The 18416-nt window shown below is 36.9% G+C and overlaps 2 protein-coding genes across 3 annotated transcripts in view; both read right to left on the minus strand.

Moving 5' to 3' along the window:
* LOC127643278 (metal cation symporter ZIP14-like) overlaps nt 1-6841 on the minus strand; it is a 32170-nt gene extending 25329 nt beyond the window's left edge. For both annotated transcript variants that reach the window (XM_052125947.1, XM_052125948.1), the window contains exon 1: nt 6681-6841. The gene's annotated coding sequence lies outside the window, so the exon portion shown is untranslated. The remainder of the gene's footprint in view (nt 1-6680) is intronic.
* A 6490-nt stretch (nt 6842-13331) lies between these two features.
* The window catches only part of LOC127637186 (piwi-like protein 2), a 77190-nt gene continuing 72105 nt past the window's right edge, over nt 13332-18416 (minus strand). Inside the window, exons 21-23 of the mRNA XM_052118134.1 lie at nt 13882-14135; nt 13603-13710; nt 13332-13488 (exon numbers count right to left, since the gene is read on the minus strand). Of these exons, the coding sequence (XP_051974094.1) occupies nt 13332-13488; nt 13603-13710; nt 13882-14135 (519 nt within the window). The remainder of the gene's footprint in view (nt 13489-13602; nt 13711-13881; nt 14136-18416) is intronic.

The following is an 18416-nucleotide window of genomic DNA, read 5'->3' on the forward strand; positions in this document are numbered from 1 at the left end:
CAGTTGAATTTTCCTATTGGCTGTTGCGGTACTCGTGGCGTAAGCGGTGACAGCTGACGTAAGCAGGTTCCAGCTCACCACGCCAGATTCATGTACATGTCGTCTTGCGACCGTGTGAGGAATAATAATAACATAGAGTCTGACAGCAGCTGTCAATTAATCCGTCACTACGAGTCTCAGGTGCCCCCTCCCCCGCTCAGCCCGCTCTCGGTTCGTTCCCTCTATCCCCGCCGGGGTCTGCCCACTTTTCCAGCATTTTCAAATATTTCTAGTGGGTGGAGTCAGACTCTGAGCAGGTGTTTAGTTACCCTTTAATGCTGGGATACTCCCGTCGTGACTCAAGCTGAAATTTCCGAGCTGCACCGGAGGAGTTCATTTAAGTATTAACAGCCATTTATACTCTAAACACACTACATGAAAATGAAGCACAAGTGTTGTGATTGTGTGAGTGCACACAGGTGTGTCTTTTGTGTGTGTGTGTGTGTGTGAAGCAGAGCGGCACCTCTTGTTCATTCTGTAGCATACATGCATGTGATGGTGTATTATTTAATTAAATTGCATTCTTCTGCTGTTTAATAAATCACATTTGTCCATATCCAGAGGTTTTTATTTGATTTCTAATTTGTCATTGATTTCATCTCAAAACTGTCACATCTCATGTAATTTAGCTAATGACAGCATATGGTAATATGGTACCGAAATTAGAAACAAGATGATATCGTACGTTTTTCTTCTTTTTTTTTATATATATCGCGATACTACGTTAGTACTGTTAAACCACACAATCCTACCGCATACTAGTGGAAAAGAGGTGACAAACTTTTCCACTTTATCCTTATATTCATTCTGCTGAGCTGGCAGGTTTTACAGCTTGACTCAAGTGATAACCACAAGAGAGATCTCCTTATCAACAAATGCACACCATCTGTTGTCAAATATGAGCTCTATGAATAGGCAAATTATGGGGAAAGAAAACAGGGAAAACAATGGACGGAAAGACATGGGACTACAGAGGGATCACTCTCTAAGGAAAGTTTTTCCTAGTTCACTAGTGGAAGTGTTGGTGTACTATAATTTTCAGGAAGTTCTGAACAATAAATATGCTCCAAAAACAAAAACCACCCAATCCAACCAAATACGAACAAAGCAGTTTGAGCAATGAGGTTTTTGGTCGGAATAACATGCAGCTTTAACTTAGTGGTGTTTAGGGTTAAGGAGTTGAACAAAAGCAATCCAATTTATGATTTTCACTTGATGCATGAATATAAAAAATAGAGCAAAAAAAGACAACAACTTACATTTAAGGAGGTACCAGAACATCATAAAGACATGGGGGTGAGCTCTTTTGACTTGAGCCAGTAATGAGTGACCAAGCAACCACCAGAGCACCCTAGCAACATCAAATAATATAATGCTAGCAACAGTGTAAGCACCAACCAAAATACCATTGAATCATAGTGGTGACTTTTGTACAGGCAAGCACATACACATTTTTCTTCAAAAATGTACACATGTAGTGTTATCGATGAAGTCCAAAGCTTTGACATTATTAGAACCATCAGCCAAAAAGGAACACAAGGCAACCATTATTTGTTGCCAATTCAGAATTTGCAAATGGCATCATAACTGGAACAGTAAGTTACTGCTTACCGCAAGACATAATCGATGATGAACAATCATTCCTAAAGGTTATAACTTATAAGGAATTTGCGCACTATAACTTGGTTAAGGTAGATTTGCTGACTGCTGACAACTTGAACACTGTTGTTGGCAGGACTTAAGCTCCCTTTTCCAATCTTGCAAATTCTGGCATCATTCAAAGTTCATTTTGGACAACATTACCCATTCTGCTTACAATTACAGTACATTTATGCATTTTAGCAAATTGTAAATTTCAGCACATTCAAGGTAAAACATTTTTTTTGGTATGTCTGTTCGCTGGGAAACGCGCCCATTGCCTTGGAATTTCTAGTCCCATACTCTGTGTTGAGAAACCCATGTGTATGTTGACATCTCTGGAACATTCACTAAATTATGCAGTTCACATTGCATCTATGGCAAGCTGAACTGACTTTTAATCATTTGCAGATTTTCAACTAGTAAAAGCTGTAATTTATGATATCTGAAACTGCAATTTTAATAGTAGAATTTTACAATAATCTGCCATTTACATTAAAAATGCAATTACAGATTTCTATAATTAAGTTCTTAGTATTAGCATTTTTACTAGCTGTAATTCCAATTGTTGATCTCAGAAATGTATATTTTCTAATATTTTTCTGATATTCATTAATATCAAATATTTTACCAGTAAGTCATAGCTGATATATGTATTTGGAATTAATAAAAAATGTATTATAGATATCTGTAATTGAGTTTTGAACAAAAGTGAATGGCAGGTACCTGTAAAGTACATTTGTAATTGCATTTACTAGTGAAAATGCAATTACAAATATAAATAATGGCTTATACTAATTGAAATGTCATTTTTTTATATCAAAATTGGTATTTAAGCAAATAATAACTTTTTATTAGGGCTGTCAATCGATTAAAATTTTTAATCGAATTAATTACATGGTGTCCCGATTAATTAATCGCACATATAAATATTTGCTGAGAAAGCTTCTCATATAACAATAATTCAAAATATAATGAAATAATTATACATAGTTATCTTTAAATATTAAAATATATATATATATATATATATATATATATATATATAAAATAAAAAAATATTCAGATAATTAAAATGCATTACATTCTTGTAGCAGAAGAGTTAATCATTGAGACCATTCAAAAAGCGGCTTTAGAATACAATGTATTGTTTACTACCATATTATTGATCATAAGGCAATCACTGGCAAACAGTTCACAGCAATCCATTTCACAAGTGAATTTGTCAAACAGTTTGAGATATATTATGAGGGCTTGTTTAAGCCAGGGATATACATAGTGCACTATACTACAGATATATTTTACAATAATGCCAAGACATTATATTCATTGCATAGTGCAATGGTTTTCAATGCTTTGGAGTTGTTGGAGGTACAAAGAGTATTTAAATAATATTTTAAGCCTTTACAAAAAAGTGCAAATCGGGGCTTTATAGACATACATTTACACTTTAAGTATAAAAAAAAACTTGGCAAGAAAAATAAACGGATTAATCAGAAAATATTAACATTAAATAAATATTAAAATATTAATAAGTTATCAAAACTGTGAAAAACAAATAAAACGTCTTTATAAAGCAAAGAAATACTAGTTAAAATAGAGGTCCGTACAAACAAACAAAATGTTCTCCAAAATACTACAGCGTGGACATATTCCCAAAAAAAATGTGAGGGGGCAGATTAATCTACAGCATTACAGAAGGAGCAAAGTGGATCTATTTCAGGGAGCATGTTTCTTAAATAAAGATTGACAGGGTAAAAACGGTGTAAAAGTTGAAATGACACCTCCTTAACCTTGTTGGTAATTAAATATTTGTGAGGTGAAGACTATACGACCTGTGTCAGACATGCTTGTCACGTCTCGTTTGTGTTGCGTCATAAAAGTAAAATGTTTAGGTCACTGTGTCAAGTTAAATATAGTTTAATACTCAATCTTTAAACACATCTTGAGATCCCTTGGTTCGCAAGTTTATGTTGTGGGTCCGCTGAAGAGATGTTAATGTTTTGTTCACTGTAATAAACTGTGTGTTGCTCACACAGCTGAAATTTCACTTACTGCCCTCTGGAGTAAACAGGTGGTACTACAAGCTTAAATCTCTCAGGAAAGCATTGCGATTAAATGCTTTAATTTTTTTAACGTGTTATTTTTTGTAAAACTAATCGCACGTTATTAACGCGTTAAATCGACAGCCCTCCTTTTTATATCAAGAATGAATGTTTTTACTACTGCAAACCTACGTACTTACTGATGTAAATAATTAGCATTTTCATTTAATGCCATTGCTGATGAAGAATTATTTAAACCAGTGAAAATTGAAAAGATACTAAGATATTATAAATTCCATGACATAATATTGAATAAAGTGTCCATTTAACTTTAGTAAATACAGTTACTTTTACTTAGAAACATTTGAAATCAGGTATATCATTTCAAATTTAAATTAACATATTATTGGAAAGTCCCGTTTTGAAATTTCCTTACAAGCCAATCAGGCCTACCACATAACAGCCACCCACAGGAAGCTTAATGCATGCTATGCAGTCTACACTTGGTGCCCAAAACATTATGATGGTGACAATCAACAGAAAATTCTCTTGATCATGAGCGGGTAATTTTAAATAGAAACTGAACTTTAGACAGCACAAAAAAAGAAGTTACCAAACATGACAAAAAACATTAACAATAAAAGTGGTGTAAATCAAATTGCAAAGATTGAAACCATACAAGCTCATAAATTAAGTCTATTGCATGCTGTGAACACCAACTAAAATGTACTTATTTAGAGTGGTGGTGGCGTAGTGGTTAAAGCACAGGGCTGTTAATCAGAAGGTCACAGGTTAATCAGAAGGTCATTGGTTCTAACCCCACAGCCACCACCATTGTGTCCTTGAGCAAGGCACTTAACTCCAGATTGTTCCGGGGGGATTGTCCCTGTAATAATTGCACTGTAAGTCGCTTTGGATAAAAGCGTCTGCCAAATGCATAAATGTAAATGTAAATGTATTTACCAGTAACATATACTCAAATTAGCAAATAAATATGGCTAGGTTTTCTACTTGATTGATAAATAATGACACATTGTAAAGTTAACAATCATTAATAACATTTACTTGTAAGCAAGGGCATTCGTTTTTACATCTTTGAATAAAGAATGTACTTTTTACCCCCAAGTTCACACTTATTCAACATAGAAAGTACTTAATCTTTTATGCTATATTTACTTCACATTCACAAAATCTTTTTTTCAGTATGTTTCCAACACAAAAACCATGTTGAGAAACAATAAAAATAACTTTACTGCTACCTGTTGCAGGCTACCTCAAATACAAAGACCTTCTTTTGTCCAAATCAGCTGGCTTGACTGCCACATACAGTCCCCAGGACTCTTCAAATGCCCCCTGGCTCTTTGATCAAAAGCTCTTTTTACAGGAGACAATGAAGGGTTAAAAGCGCCACAGTAATTAAATCATCAGGCCCATCATTATAGACAAAGATGTAATGGCAGAGAGCACTTCCCTTCAGTTTTTGGGGATATCATCAGATATTACCTCCAAGGGACAGAGCATCAACAACCAGCATCAATTAAGCCCTTGCCAACCACTAAGCTGGAAAGAATTGATAACAAGCAGTTTTAGTGCTTTCCACAATATTTCCACAAGGATTTTGTCAGGATTTTAGATGCATGTCAGAGCAGTAATCAGGACTGGTAAGATATGTCATCAGTTGATTATCTTTGATTATCAGAGAACAGGCCTGCCGATATTTAAATGAATAGTTCACTCAAAAAATGCAATTCTCTTATAATTTACTCACCCTCATGCCATACCAGATGTGAGTGACTTTTTTTCTTCTGCAAAGCAAACAAAGATTTTCTAAAGGAATATCTCAACTCTGTAGGTCCTTTCAGTGCACTTTAATGGTGGCCAAAACTTCAAAGCTCCATAATGCACATTAAGGCAGCATAGAAGTAATCCATGTGGTTTAATCCATGTCTTCAGAAGCTAAATGATAGGTGTGGGTGAAAAACTGATAAATATTTAGCCTAAATTATTATTATTAGGGTCCCACAATTGTTGACCACTGAATTTCCAGGATTTGTCCAGTCATTCATAAATAAGGCACAAGGATTTTTTTTTTTAAATGTATTTTAAGGATTATTATAAAGATCAATTTGTTAGCATAACTACAAAATACCTTTTTCAGACTTAAAAATTACAATTATAAAATGCATACAAATTTGAATTTTTTTTATGCCCAGGAACCCTGCATTACTTTTATTATTATTTATTAATACTTCAAAGTAGATAACATTAATATCTTAACATTTAACAGATCATTTAAGTACATCTCCATTATCATTTTATACTTTGGATGTGTCAAGCTTTAAATCTTAAACCATTCGTAAAACAGAGAACAAAGAACATATTCCATACCTAAACAAAAAATAACAAATGAACCAACCAGTTTCTCAATGCTGCCTGACTTTCTCAAAACTGTCACATCAGACCCAACTTTACAACAAACATGATTCACAGATGTAAGACAATAAATAAAAAAGAAAGCAAATATATAGGACGACAGCCTGTTCTTAAACTGTCAATCCCCACGACTATAAATATATAATACACATAATAATCCAAGCGCAGGCATTAGGCAAGTCTTAAACATTCTCTTAGATTAGTGGTTTGGCAATTATCTGTAATGTACGACCTTAAAATTAGATATATGTAAACAGTACTGATGCTGCGTGAAATTATAAACATCACATCATCTCTGCTAACAACAGGCCATCAACAAATCTGTTTAGTTACATCATTACTGCAATACCACATCCACTATAACACCCATAAACACGCCACTAATTTGTTGCCTAAAACACGGATTTATCTCCCACAGAGCTGATGCGACTGAGTTAATTACAGTAAAAGCCATTGACGTGGTTAATGGTTAGCCAGCTAGCCAGGTTAATTCAAAGAAACGCAACAAAAGGCAATCCATCTTACCGAATTTGCGATTTCTTAGTTTGTGGACACGTCACTGGCCCGTTAACTGTCGTCCTGAATGAACGGAGGGACATGGGGTAACCGGTTTAAAAACCCGAAGCCGGATTCTGTTTTTTTATTTTTTCAGTCTCGTCCCACACACAAGATAGCAACAGTGCCGCTTTGTGTTGATGACATCATTAGAAAGCGCCGCCCCGTGAATTTATGAATTATACGTTGTCTTCAACGCAGCATAAGCGTAACATTATTAATATTAATTAGACAAGTGGTTCCAATTGGATGTGTACGGACAACAGCTGAATAAGTTGTGTTAATATTTATGAGTGGAAATTCCAATTGAATTTTTTTCGCTCGGACAGTTCGTTTCATTAAACCGGTTCGGAAAGCGAGTCACAACCGAGGCATAACAGCAATCCCCACGAGCATTTTACGTTAAAAATTTTTTTGTAAAATTGCTTTTTGTTATCACAGTTTTTATTTATTAAGATTTATAAGTTGCGTTACATGTCTGTTTCTTCCCTGTCTTATTGATAACATTGTTAAGGACATCAACAGTGTTAACTTGCCAACCATAAATAATAATGTCAATTTTTAATAACATTTATCATTCCATTATCATTTTTGGAGTAGCGACATCGTTCTCATTTTACAGTTTTACTCCTAAACACAGTCATCCCTTACAGCTGTGTTACCTACCAAAGCTTTGCGAATCATACACATCGAGTCATTAAAACGAATCAGTTCAAAAGAACAATTCGTTTGCGAATCAGGCATCGCTAGCATCGTGCTACTAGTGGTCCACATCACACGTGCCGTCCTTAAAGAAGTCAAGAGAGTTTCAATTATGATTTCATTCTCGTATCGATGTTGTACGTGACAGGTACAACGCTCTTATATAGATAGTTGATTCATTTAATCAAATATTGCACAGATGTCTCCGATCCCTGTGGACTGGCATCCACTAGCACGTGTGAGGATGATGCAAGCTTTGTTCAGGACTGTTCTAACTGTTTTGTTTTCCCAGCTTTACAACGAGTTATCTATCAAACGCCGTTCCTGAGATGAGTTCCGCTGGCATTTAAAACGTGAAAATTATTATTTAAAGTGCATAGAAAAATTGCAATAGGTGTAAGCTTGCGTGATCCACCTGGTGTTTTCTTTTTGCCGCATTTTATGACGTTTGATGTCGTGCACATGCATCTATTTCGCCTCCTAAAATTAGAATAGCCATAAATGAGTATTTGTTAAATGGATAGAAACGGCATTAAATTACAGCTCCTGTCTTCTTAAATGGGGAAAGACAGAAATATTTGTCCAGTTGGTCAAGATTACGATAAAAGACCATATTTCAAATCAGCAGTTAAATCTGACAAAAATGGTATCATGAATTGTGCTTCTTAAAGGAAGTGTTTACCCATAGTTGAAAATTCTCATCATTTACTACTCTGCCTCATGCCATCCCAGATGTGTATGACTTTCTTCTGCTGAATATAATTTTTTTTTTTGGAATATCTCAGCTCTGTGGGTCCATACGATTCAAGTGAATTGTGGTTAATAAAAGTAATCCATACTCCAGTGGTTAAATCCATGTTTTCAGAATCAACATGATAGGTATGGGTGAGAAACAGATACAAATTCAAGTAATTTGTGCTATAAATCTACGCTTTCACATTCTCATTTTTCATCTTTTGTTTTAAGCTATTCCAATTCTCAGTGTATACCGCCACCTACTGGGCAGGGAGAATTTATAAGGGAAAATGTATCCGTTTCTCACCAACACCTACAGCTTCTGAAGACATACAGGTCCTCAAAAAATTAGCATATCATGAAAAGGGTCTCTAAACGAGCTATTAACCTAATCATCTGAATCAACTAATTAACTCTAAACACCTGCAAAAGATTCCTGAGGCTTTTAAAAACTCCCAGCCTGTTTCATTACTCAAAACCGCAATCATGGGTAAGACTGCCGACCTGACTGCTGTCCAGAAGGCCATCATTGACACCCTCAAGCAAGAGGGTAAGACACAGAAAGAAATTTCTGAACAAATAGGCTGTTCCCAGAGTGCTGTATCAAGGCACCTCAGTGGGAAGTCTGTGGGAAGGAAAAAGTGTGGCAAAAACGCTGCACAACGAGAAGAGGTGACCGGACCCTGAGGAAGATTGTGGAGAAGGACCCGATTCCAGACCTTGGGGACCTCGCGGAAGCAGTGGACTGAGTCTGGAGTAGAAACATCCCGCATTCCCCAGGTCAAGCCACTTTTGAACCAGAAACAGCGGCAGAAGCGCCTGACCTGGGCTACAGAGAAGCAGCACTGGACTGTTGCTCAGTGGTCCAAAGTACTTTTTCGGGTGAAAGCAAATTTTGCATGTCATTCGGAAATCAAGGTGCCAGAGTCTGGAGGAAGACTGGGGAGAAGGAAATGCCAAAATGCCTGAAGTCCAGTGTCAAGTACCCACAGTCAGTGATGGTCTGGGGTGCCATGTCAGCTGCTGGTGTTGGTCCACTGTGTTTTATCAAGGGCAGGGTCAATGCAGCTACCTATCAGGAGATTTTGGAGCACTTCATGCTTCCATCTGCTGAAAAGCTTTATGGAGATGAAGATTTCATTTTTCAGCACGACCTGGCACCTGCTCACAGTGCCAAAACCACTGGTAAATGGTTTACTGTCCATGGTATTACTGTGCTCAATTGGCCTGCCAACTCTCCTGACCTGAACCCCATAGAGAATCTGTGGGATATTGTGAAGAGAAAGTTGAGAGACATAAGACCCAACACTCTGGATGAGCTTAAGGCCGCTATCGAAGCATCCTGGGCCTCCATAACACCTCAGCAGTGCCACAGGCTGATTGCCTCCATGCCACGCCGCATTGAAGCAGTCATTTCTGCAAAAGGATTCCCGACCAAGTATTGAGTGCATAACTGAACATAATTATTTGAAGGTTGACTTTTTTTGGTATTAAAAACACTACTTTTATTGGTCGGATGAAATATGCTAATTTTTTGAGATAGGAATTTTGGGTTTTCATGAGCTGTATGCCAAAATCATCAGTATTAAAACAATAAAAGACCTGAAATATTTCAGTTGGTGTGCAATGAATCTAAAATATATGAAAGTTTAATTTTTATCATTACATTATGGAAAATAATGACCTTTATCACAATATGCTAATTTTTTGAGAAGGACCTGTAGAGTCAAGTATGGATTACTTTTATTCTGCCTGTATTTCCTTAAATAAGATTCAAAGATTTAGTCGCCATTCACTTGCATTGTATGGACCAACAGAGCTGAGATATTCTTCTAAAATTCTTCATTTATGTTCATCAGAAGAAAGTAAGTTGTACTCATCTGTGAGGGGGAGGGTGAACTATCCCTTTAAGCCCAGAGCACGCTAAAGGACTTCAGACTGGTCCAGCCAATGCGCATTCTCGAATTCACTGACGGACAAAGCCTGTATCTAAAAGGTGAATGGCTCTTTTACCTGTAAGGCAGGACTTCCTTTTTTACATCCACCATATTGTGCGTTCCAATTTCTCCCATTCATTTTAATACAAGTGCTCTGTCTTGAGCTGAACAGCCTTTATCCATAGCTTCTCCAATCTTGACTTTAGCAGCCTTGTTCAGATGCTGTGAAGATCTCCTCAGCTAGGTAAATACATTTACTGAGCATATTCCTTTGACATTGTGGTCCATGTTGACATGATTGATTCACGCAATTTCTGCAGATTGGTCAGCTGCACATTCATGCTGCAAATCTCTCATTTTGGCACATCTCTAAGGTGTTCTTTAGGATTTGGATCCGGTGACTGGTAAGGCCACTGTAGATCAGTGAACTCATTGTCATGTTCATGAAAACAGTTTTGCTTTGTGACATGGTGCACTATCATGCTGTTAGTAGCCATTAGAAGATGGGTAAACTGTGGCCATGAAGGGATGCACATGGTCAGCAACAATACTCAAATAGGCTGTGGCATTCAAGCAATGATTGATTGGTATTATCAGGCCCAAAGTGTGCCAAGAAAGCATTCCCCACACCATTACACCACCACCTTCAGTCTGGACTGTTGACACAAGGCAGGTTGGGTTAATGGATTCATGCTGTTGGCTCCAAATCTAACCCTCTAATATGTGTGCCTCATCAGAAATTGAGATTCATCAGACCAGGCTAGGTTTTTCCAGTCTGTGCCCACTGCAGCCTCAGCTTTCTGTTTATTGGCTGACAGAAGGGGAACCTGACGTGGTCTTCTGCAGTTGTAGCACTTCCTCCTCAAGGTTCGACATGTTGTGCATTCTGAGATCCTTTTCGGCTCACTACAATTGTACAGAGTGTTTTTCTGTGTTACCGTAGCCTTTCTGTCAGCTCGAACCAGTCTGGTCATTCTTCGTTGACCTCTCATCAACAAGGCATTTCTGTTTGCGGAGCTGCCGCTCACTGGATGTTTTTGGCACCATTCCTTTTACACTCCAGAGACTGTTGTGTGTGAAAGTCCCAGGAGATCAGCAGTTACAGAAATACTCAAACCAGCCCATCTGGCACCAACCATCATATCACTGCTATCACATTTTCCCCCATTCTGATGGTTGATGTGAACATTAGCTTAAGCTCTTGACCCATATCTGCATAATTTCATGCACTGCAGCCAAACAGTTGACTAATTAGATAATTGCATGAATGGGTGTTCCTAATAAAGTGCTCAGTGAGTGTATTAGGCTTTCAACCTTACTGAAAGATCCTGGGTGCTTCATTTGGATTACATGTGGCCTCTGACACTTTTCATCACCTGATGGGCATCATTCTACAATCATGCTGAAACTGCGAACATACTTGACATTGGAAGCTGGGTGGAACCAATGCTTAGCAGAAGATTCTGGAAATGGCTTGTAGGGCTCAATTACCAACAAACCCTGTTGAGTACACACTGGGAGGCCTTAGCTAGTAAACTGGCAGTGATGGAGCTTCACGGACAGACCTTCAATGGATAACCAAGGACAAACTCTTCTAATGTTCTTGGACTTAAGCTTTATTGTTCAATTATGAAGGACAGTTAGTTAGAATGTCGACAGTCTCTCTTAATGCACATCTCGAGGCCTGCCGCATAGATCCAGCGAAATTCTATTTGGAACGATCTTACAGCAAGTATGGCCATCATAATTGTTCCAAGTGCCCTCCGAAGACATCAATTTGCCATTTGGTATGCAGGATCAGTGTCCATGAAAATACTGACATCTAGTGGGAACAAATGGGTGTTTCTTTAACTTCGGGCATTTTCGTGTCCATGTGTTTGAGTTTTAAGGCAAACAGATTAACTTTTTCATTTTGTTATACACTAAATAATTTCACAAAATTCCATAAAATTGAATATTCAACGAAATTCAAAAATCCTAATAGATTTTAAATTTCATTTATTTAAAGATTACACAATTCAGTTTAATATATATGTATGAAAATGCAATATGTAAATCTTAAAAATAGGCTTAATTTGAGTGCATGTAGGTCTTATTGAAACCGAATTGAAAACGTTTAAAAGGCCTTCACAAAATAGAAATTACGTTTCATATTGTGACAATCTAAATGGAGTTAAATAAACCATTTTATTGTTAGAATTATTATATATTTGTTTTTAAATCACTACTGTCCCACAGCTGTAGGATTTCAACTGAATACATTTTTTTTAGCATTCTACTTTTTAGCATACTTGTTTACCAAAGTCAACTAAAGTGTAGATGAAAATGAGGCAAGTTATGTCATTTAAATTCAAGCTGAAATTATGTATTTAGGATGCATAAATGTTCACTATGAAATTAACCTTAGAGAGACAAGTTAAATGTTATTTCCATCACTGAATTTTTAAAACGATACAGAATGTGGTGGAAATGACAGTGGTGGGAACTGAACTTAAAAAATTACAAAGACAAATCTCCTGTGGTGCATGCACATACATTGTTGCACACGGTTAGCAGAACATTTTACAAAATTAGTGAGTTTCTAGAAGTCAACAGTGGAAAACAGGCCTCAACGTTAAAGAAACACCCAAATATATTCCTGGAATTATTAGAAGTGCCTGGTTTTCCAAGTAGACTGCTTTCCTTTGCAATTTTTTCATTTCTGTAAATGTGGAAATTTGGCTCATAGTCAACTAGTATAATCAGCTGCATTAGTCTTCCACCAGTTCTTTCTTCTTTGTCTCGTAAAATGTTCAAATGGAGTTACAGAAGTTTTGAGGTGTTTTTGTGTTTAGAAAATGTTTTGTACTTGTTGGCCAAGTCTATTCTCAACCATATACCAAAGCATTCATCTATTTTGGGACCTCAATATTGGCCTAAGAATGTTTACCAAAGGAAAAATTAATTAGGTGATTTCAAATGAATCACCACTAAATGTATTCTACTGGCTCGGCCACGCTACACACCTGAGCATTATTTCATGTCTAAATAGTTAATTCAATGATGAGACAGACACCAGGGGAAAATGTAAGCATGGTTTGCACTTTTAAGTAACCACAAAAAATAACTAAAAGTTATCACAAGAAAAGACTTGGAAAATGCAAAGAACTTTCTTGAACAATTTTGACTTAAGAACAGCAATAAAACAAGAACGAAAGACAAAGATTAAGACCATCCCTCTGTGGTCTGGTGAAGACGCTGGTCTCATTTACAGAAAAAAAAGTTTCTCAGACAGCTGAATTGCAGGCTCTGAATGCAGGTACTGGCCAGAAAGGAAGGCCAGTTTGTGGGCGTATTTGCATGGTGCAGGAACACGTATTGTTCCGGGCCAGTTCCAGTAAAGGTGGCACATCTTGAAGGTCAACCTGTGAAAAGCAAAATTGTTATGGTATGTTATTGTAGAGTTTTTGGGGTTTTTTCCCCTCAAAAAGCAATACCAAGCTCTAAACAATATCAATTAAACCTGACTGTATTTATACCTCTGTAAGTGGTCAGGGGTGAGGTTTGCTGTGTTGTAAACTGCAATGTAATGAGTGGGCAGGCCACATCCTTGTCGAATCGAATGAGCCATTAGGTAGAAATCCACCCTGTAGAGAAGAAAACATGTAAAGTTTTATTTTCTTCAGGTAATCCACCTGACAAATTCTAGTTCTGCAATGCTTTGCACATCTAGTTAAGCATTTAGGACACTGCTGTATCCGTTCGTATGACTTAAGGGTCTGCTATTGGTGTGCAAGCTTTAGCACTTGTAAACAAACCATTCTCTGTTTGTGACTGTGTGGTCCAGTATGGTTCCTGGCGAGGGTGTGCCGAAGTGGTTTGCTCCATAGGAGTACAGGGTGGTGCTGATTCTTTTCTGCACCACGATGAAAGCCAGCTTAGGTTCGTAGTTTGGGATGGTCTCAAAGCATTTCAGAACCTGAGGGATCTCGTAAAGCTCCACAGTCTTCAACTGTCCATCTGACACACCATCACGATAGATGACGATCTTCTCCGGGAAGGTGTGATTCACCTGTTTGTAAAAACAAGGGGCATGGTTAAGGCAAAAATATAGGCATATGGGAGCTTTAGTGCTCACACGGGGATGTACGTTTGTGTCTGGCCTGCAACATGTCCCAATCCCCACCCAGTGTGTCTCTACTAAGTATATTAAAGCTGAAATAAATAATTCTCTCTACTATTATTCTGACATTTCACATTCTTAAAATAATTTTGTGATCCTAACTGACAAAAGACCGTGTCAGGAATTGTGAAAAACTTAGTTTAAATGTATTTGGCTAAGTTGTATGTAAACTTCTGACTTTAAATGTATAAGTGCATATCAACGAAAATGATTTAATTGCATTCTCCGTTGTATTAATTTAGTGAAAACATAACTATTATTTTTTAATAGACCTTTTTCAACGCCTACAATGCATGGATAATGCAGAGTTTTTAAAATAAGACATTTAAGACCTTTTTCAAAATCTGAACTAATAAAATTAATACCGTATCCCCATACCAAAACAAACCCACACAATCTCAAAATAAATAATGTATCACAGACTCTTAAGCAGGCAGGGGCACACATTCAACATGGCCTTAACATTGCTTATCAGAAAAACAGGGTAGGATATATGCAAGTTTAAAATACATAAGACATGTTTTCCACATATATATATATATATATATATAACATTCAAATTGATTTATGTACCATAATATAAATAAAAACAAATAAGAGGTTTACCAGTATTGGATTTTGATGATACGATAATGAGTTGAAAAGCAATTAATATGCCAATGGTTTTTAAAATTGGAAGCCTATATGAAAGGTTCCTAATCTCTCCTTCCTGTGATGGGGAGGGCCAGACAGAGACTAAAAGAATTTAATTACATTTCAGATGCAGTTTATGGTACAACCAAAATACTGTAGGATCAGAGTAGAAGGAAATTAAGAATTAAAACGGGATTTCACCAAGATGGCCTAAAGCACCAGAAATTCCTCAGGGCCATCAAACTAAGCTGCCAAAATGGATCCATTAAGTCTAGCAGAAGCTTACGTCTAGCTATTAAAATGAACAAAAGATGATTTGTGAATGCAGAGGACCCCCTTCTAATACAAGTATAAATCAGGGAATCCCCTATGACCCCTATAAATTAGATCACACTCCCTGGAAACCCTGGGGAAAGCAACAACACTTTCCTTTTGTCCTTCGATATAAACCAATTTTCGACACTTTAGACTCATCAGATCACGAGACATTGTGATGGTTTCCTGCAAACAGCATTTTAATCTATAACTTCTGGCAGATTATGTACAGGATAAGATTACAGTAAAGTAAGTGCTTAGAACTCCCACTCAAGGCTTAACCTGATAATATACCCTGACAATCATGTTTCTCATAACGTGTAATGTATTATCCATGTTGTAAAACCAATGAATTAACCATTATGATTGATAATCTGGTATTTTAATGTTTTGTTACTTACACGTGGAATATGCATGAAAGTATATTTAGTACGTAATTGCTTGCTTGTTTATGTAGAGATGTTGTTGATGTTAACAAATTTCATGTTTCTTGAACCATTTTAAAGATATCAAAGTTTGTGATTAAACATTGCCCTATTCTGAGCGGGAAACGAGAGTCTTCACAGACAAAGGCTCATAAATCACCAATCAGAAGGAGAGACAGAAATTACCATGTGCCTCAGAAAAGGCACTTCTGATTGGCTCAGGACACCTTTGGGGTGTGGCAAAACTCAACAACGCTAAAACTCTCGTACCAAGGATGAACGCCTCTTCTCTTTTTCAGCTCTCTTGCTTCCACTTACTCATTCCTCCGCACTCTTGCCCTCATGGCTTGCAGCCTCTGTGCAACATAGAATTCCAGGAAGTAAATCTCTGAGGAAGCCCTTCTCTTCTCTGCGTTACGACACACCCATGTGCAGAAGGCCTCGCTTCAAAGCCCTTTTCATCCATCGACACAACAGACAACTATACCCCCTACACCATCTTAAATATACACCATCTTAACAGATGTCCAAAACATAGACGGAACCGCCCAAACTTTCTACAAAGAGCCAAAGAACCAAGCAACGTTAGGAAACGCCACGACACAAGTACATCTCCAGACTTTGCTGAAAGTGCTGGAGTCTCTGGAATATAATTTGGGTTACACAATTGCAAATCCGAGTTGGACTGAATTAAGTAGTAATGGGTTCTCAAGGCATTGTCTACAGACTCCATAAAGTTCCTTTTCTCTGTATAGATAATTTCACTTGACTCCTTTCATGTTTGTATGTGTTAGATTAGTTTTAATGTTTAGAATAGCAATAAAGTCTTGTTTGTATTCAAAGATAATTTGACTGTGGTATACTTTGATAAATAATCTCGTCACTTTATTTTTTCAAAGATCCGACCCTGAGGCTATACCGAAAATGTGTGATATTATTTTCAATAAGCCATGAGAATGATATTACTCCAATATGTGAATGAATCATAATCCCCTTATTAAAGCGAATTCCGTACAATAGAAATTGTGAGCGGATAAAACAAGACGTTTTACGAATGTAAAGGCGGAGAATTTTATTCTGACAAATACTCTTATAAATTATTTTTAATTTATCTTTCTTATAACGGTTGTCTAAAGTGGATAATTCCATTATAAATAGACATATGGACAGTTTAATTTAATTCCTAACACACATACTACATCCCTACAATACCAATAAAAAAAAATTTGATTCATAGTGTGGAACTTTTAAGTTTAAAAGCTGAAATACACAGGGGTCTCTTATTTTAAAATGTTTTTCTTCACTGCATCCAGGTGCTCAAACAGAGAAGGGAAATAAAATGTGCACTCCTACAATAATACATAACGTATTATAATATAAACAATTAAAAGTAAACATTGTCATATTTCATCAACATTACATCATCATCATCAAGTGATCGCTTGTCATAAATTTCTGATATGGTTTAATGATTGCAAACTGCTCTGCAACAGCTGGAAAAACTCAGTCCCATATTTTCACTCTGAAAGACGCAGCGCATGTATTTATTTAATTAAAACATTATTTTGATAATGACATTAGGTCATATTACAATTCCCATCTTTCCATCCCCAAACTTAAGACCTCTTTATATGATAATCAAGACTTTTGTTGTATCATTTAAGAAAATGTATCATTAAAAACTGAATTTAAGTCATTTTGAGACTTTTAAGGATCTGCGCAACCCCTGCAATGGCTGTTTTGGATAAATTGATAGTTCCTATGATTATAATTTTTTTTTAGCAAATATCTAAATATACATAAAATATCGTCAATAGACTGAAATAGGGGTGGGGAATATGACCAAAATTGTATAACACTATATTAATAATTTTACATCACGATATACACGATCTGCCACAACATTAAAACCATCTGCCTAATATTTTGTAGGTCCCCCTCGTGCCACCAAAACAGCACCAACCCGCATCACATTTTGAGATGCTATTCTTCTCACCACAATTGTACAGAGCAATTATCAGAGTAACCGTGGATCTTGTCAGTTCGAACCAAACTGGCCATACCAAACTGGAAATACCTTGATGGAAATACAAGGTATTTCCATCTGCAGAACTGCCCCTAACATTTATTTTTGGCACCATTCTGAGTAAACTGTAGAGACTGTTGTGTGTGAAAATCCTAGGAGATCAGCAGTTACAGAAACTCAAACCAGCCTGTCTTGCACCAAAAATCATCCATGCAATTATCTAATCAGGCAATCGTGTGGCAGCAGTGCATAAAATCATGCAGATACAGGTCAGGAGCTTCAGATAATGTTCACATCAACCTTCAGTTATTTGGACCATGGCCAATTTGTGTTACCATGATTAGAGGTCGACCGATTAATCGGCCGGCCGATTAATCAGCCGATTTTTTGCATTTTTTACATAATCGGCATCGGCCAATATCCACGCATATCAAGCCGATTATTAGGCAGGCGCATCTGTGGGCAGCCTAGTGTTGTTGTGGAACACATGTTCGACGCACACTGCCCCTAGAGTCATTTTCCAGCAGAGTGAGCAGACCTCATCCAGTGCCTAAGGAAGGAGCTAAGTTCCTTGGAGAAAACAGTAAGGGTTAAATTTGTATAACTTCTTTAGATTTAATTAAAAACTTTTGATATGTTACTGCCAACTTCAAGAAAAAACGTGACAAACGCGATAGTTGACATGACGTTCGGCTACTTTGGATATTGATAGCGTAGTTGAAGTTGCATTATCACAGCAGAAGGGTTGCTATCATGTCACAATACGTAAGC

This window comes from Xyrauchen texanus, chromosome 4 (assembly GCF_025860055.1).
Source record: "Xyrauchen texanus isolate HMW12.3.18 chromosome 4, RBS_HiC_50CHRs, whole genome shotgun sequence".
In the NCBI taxonomy this organism is placed as follows: Eukaryota; Metazoa; Chordata; class Actinopteri; order Cypriniformes; family Catostomidae; genus Xyrauchen; species Xyrauchen texanus.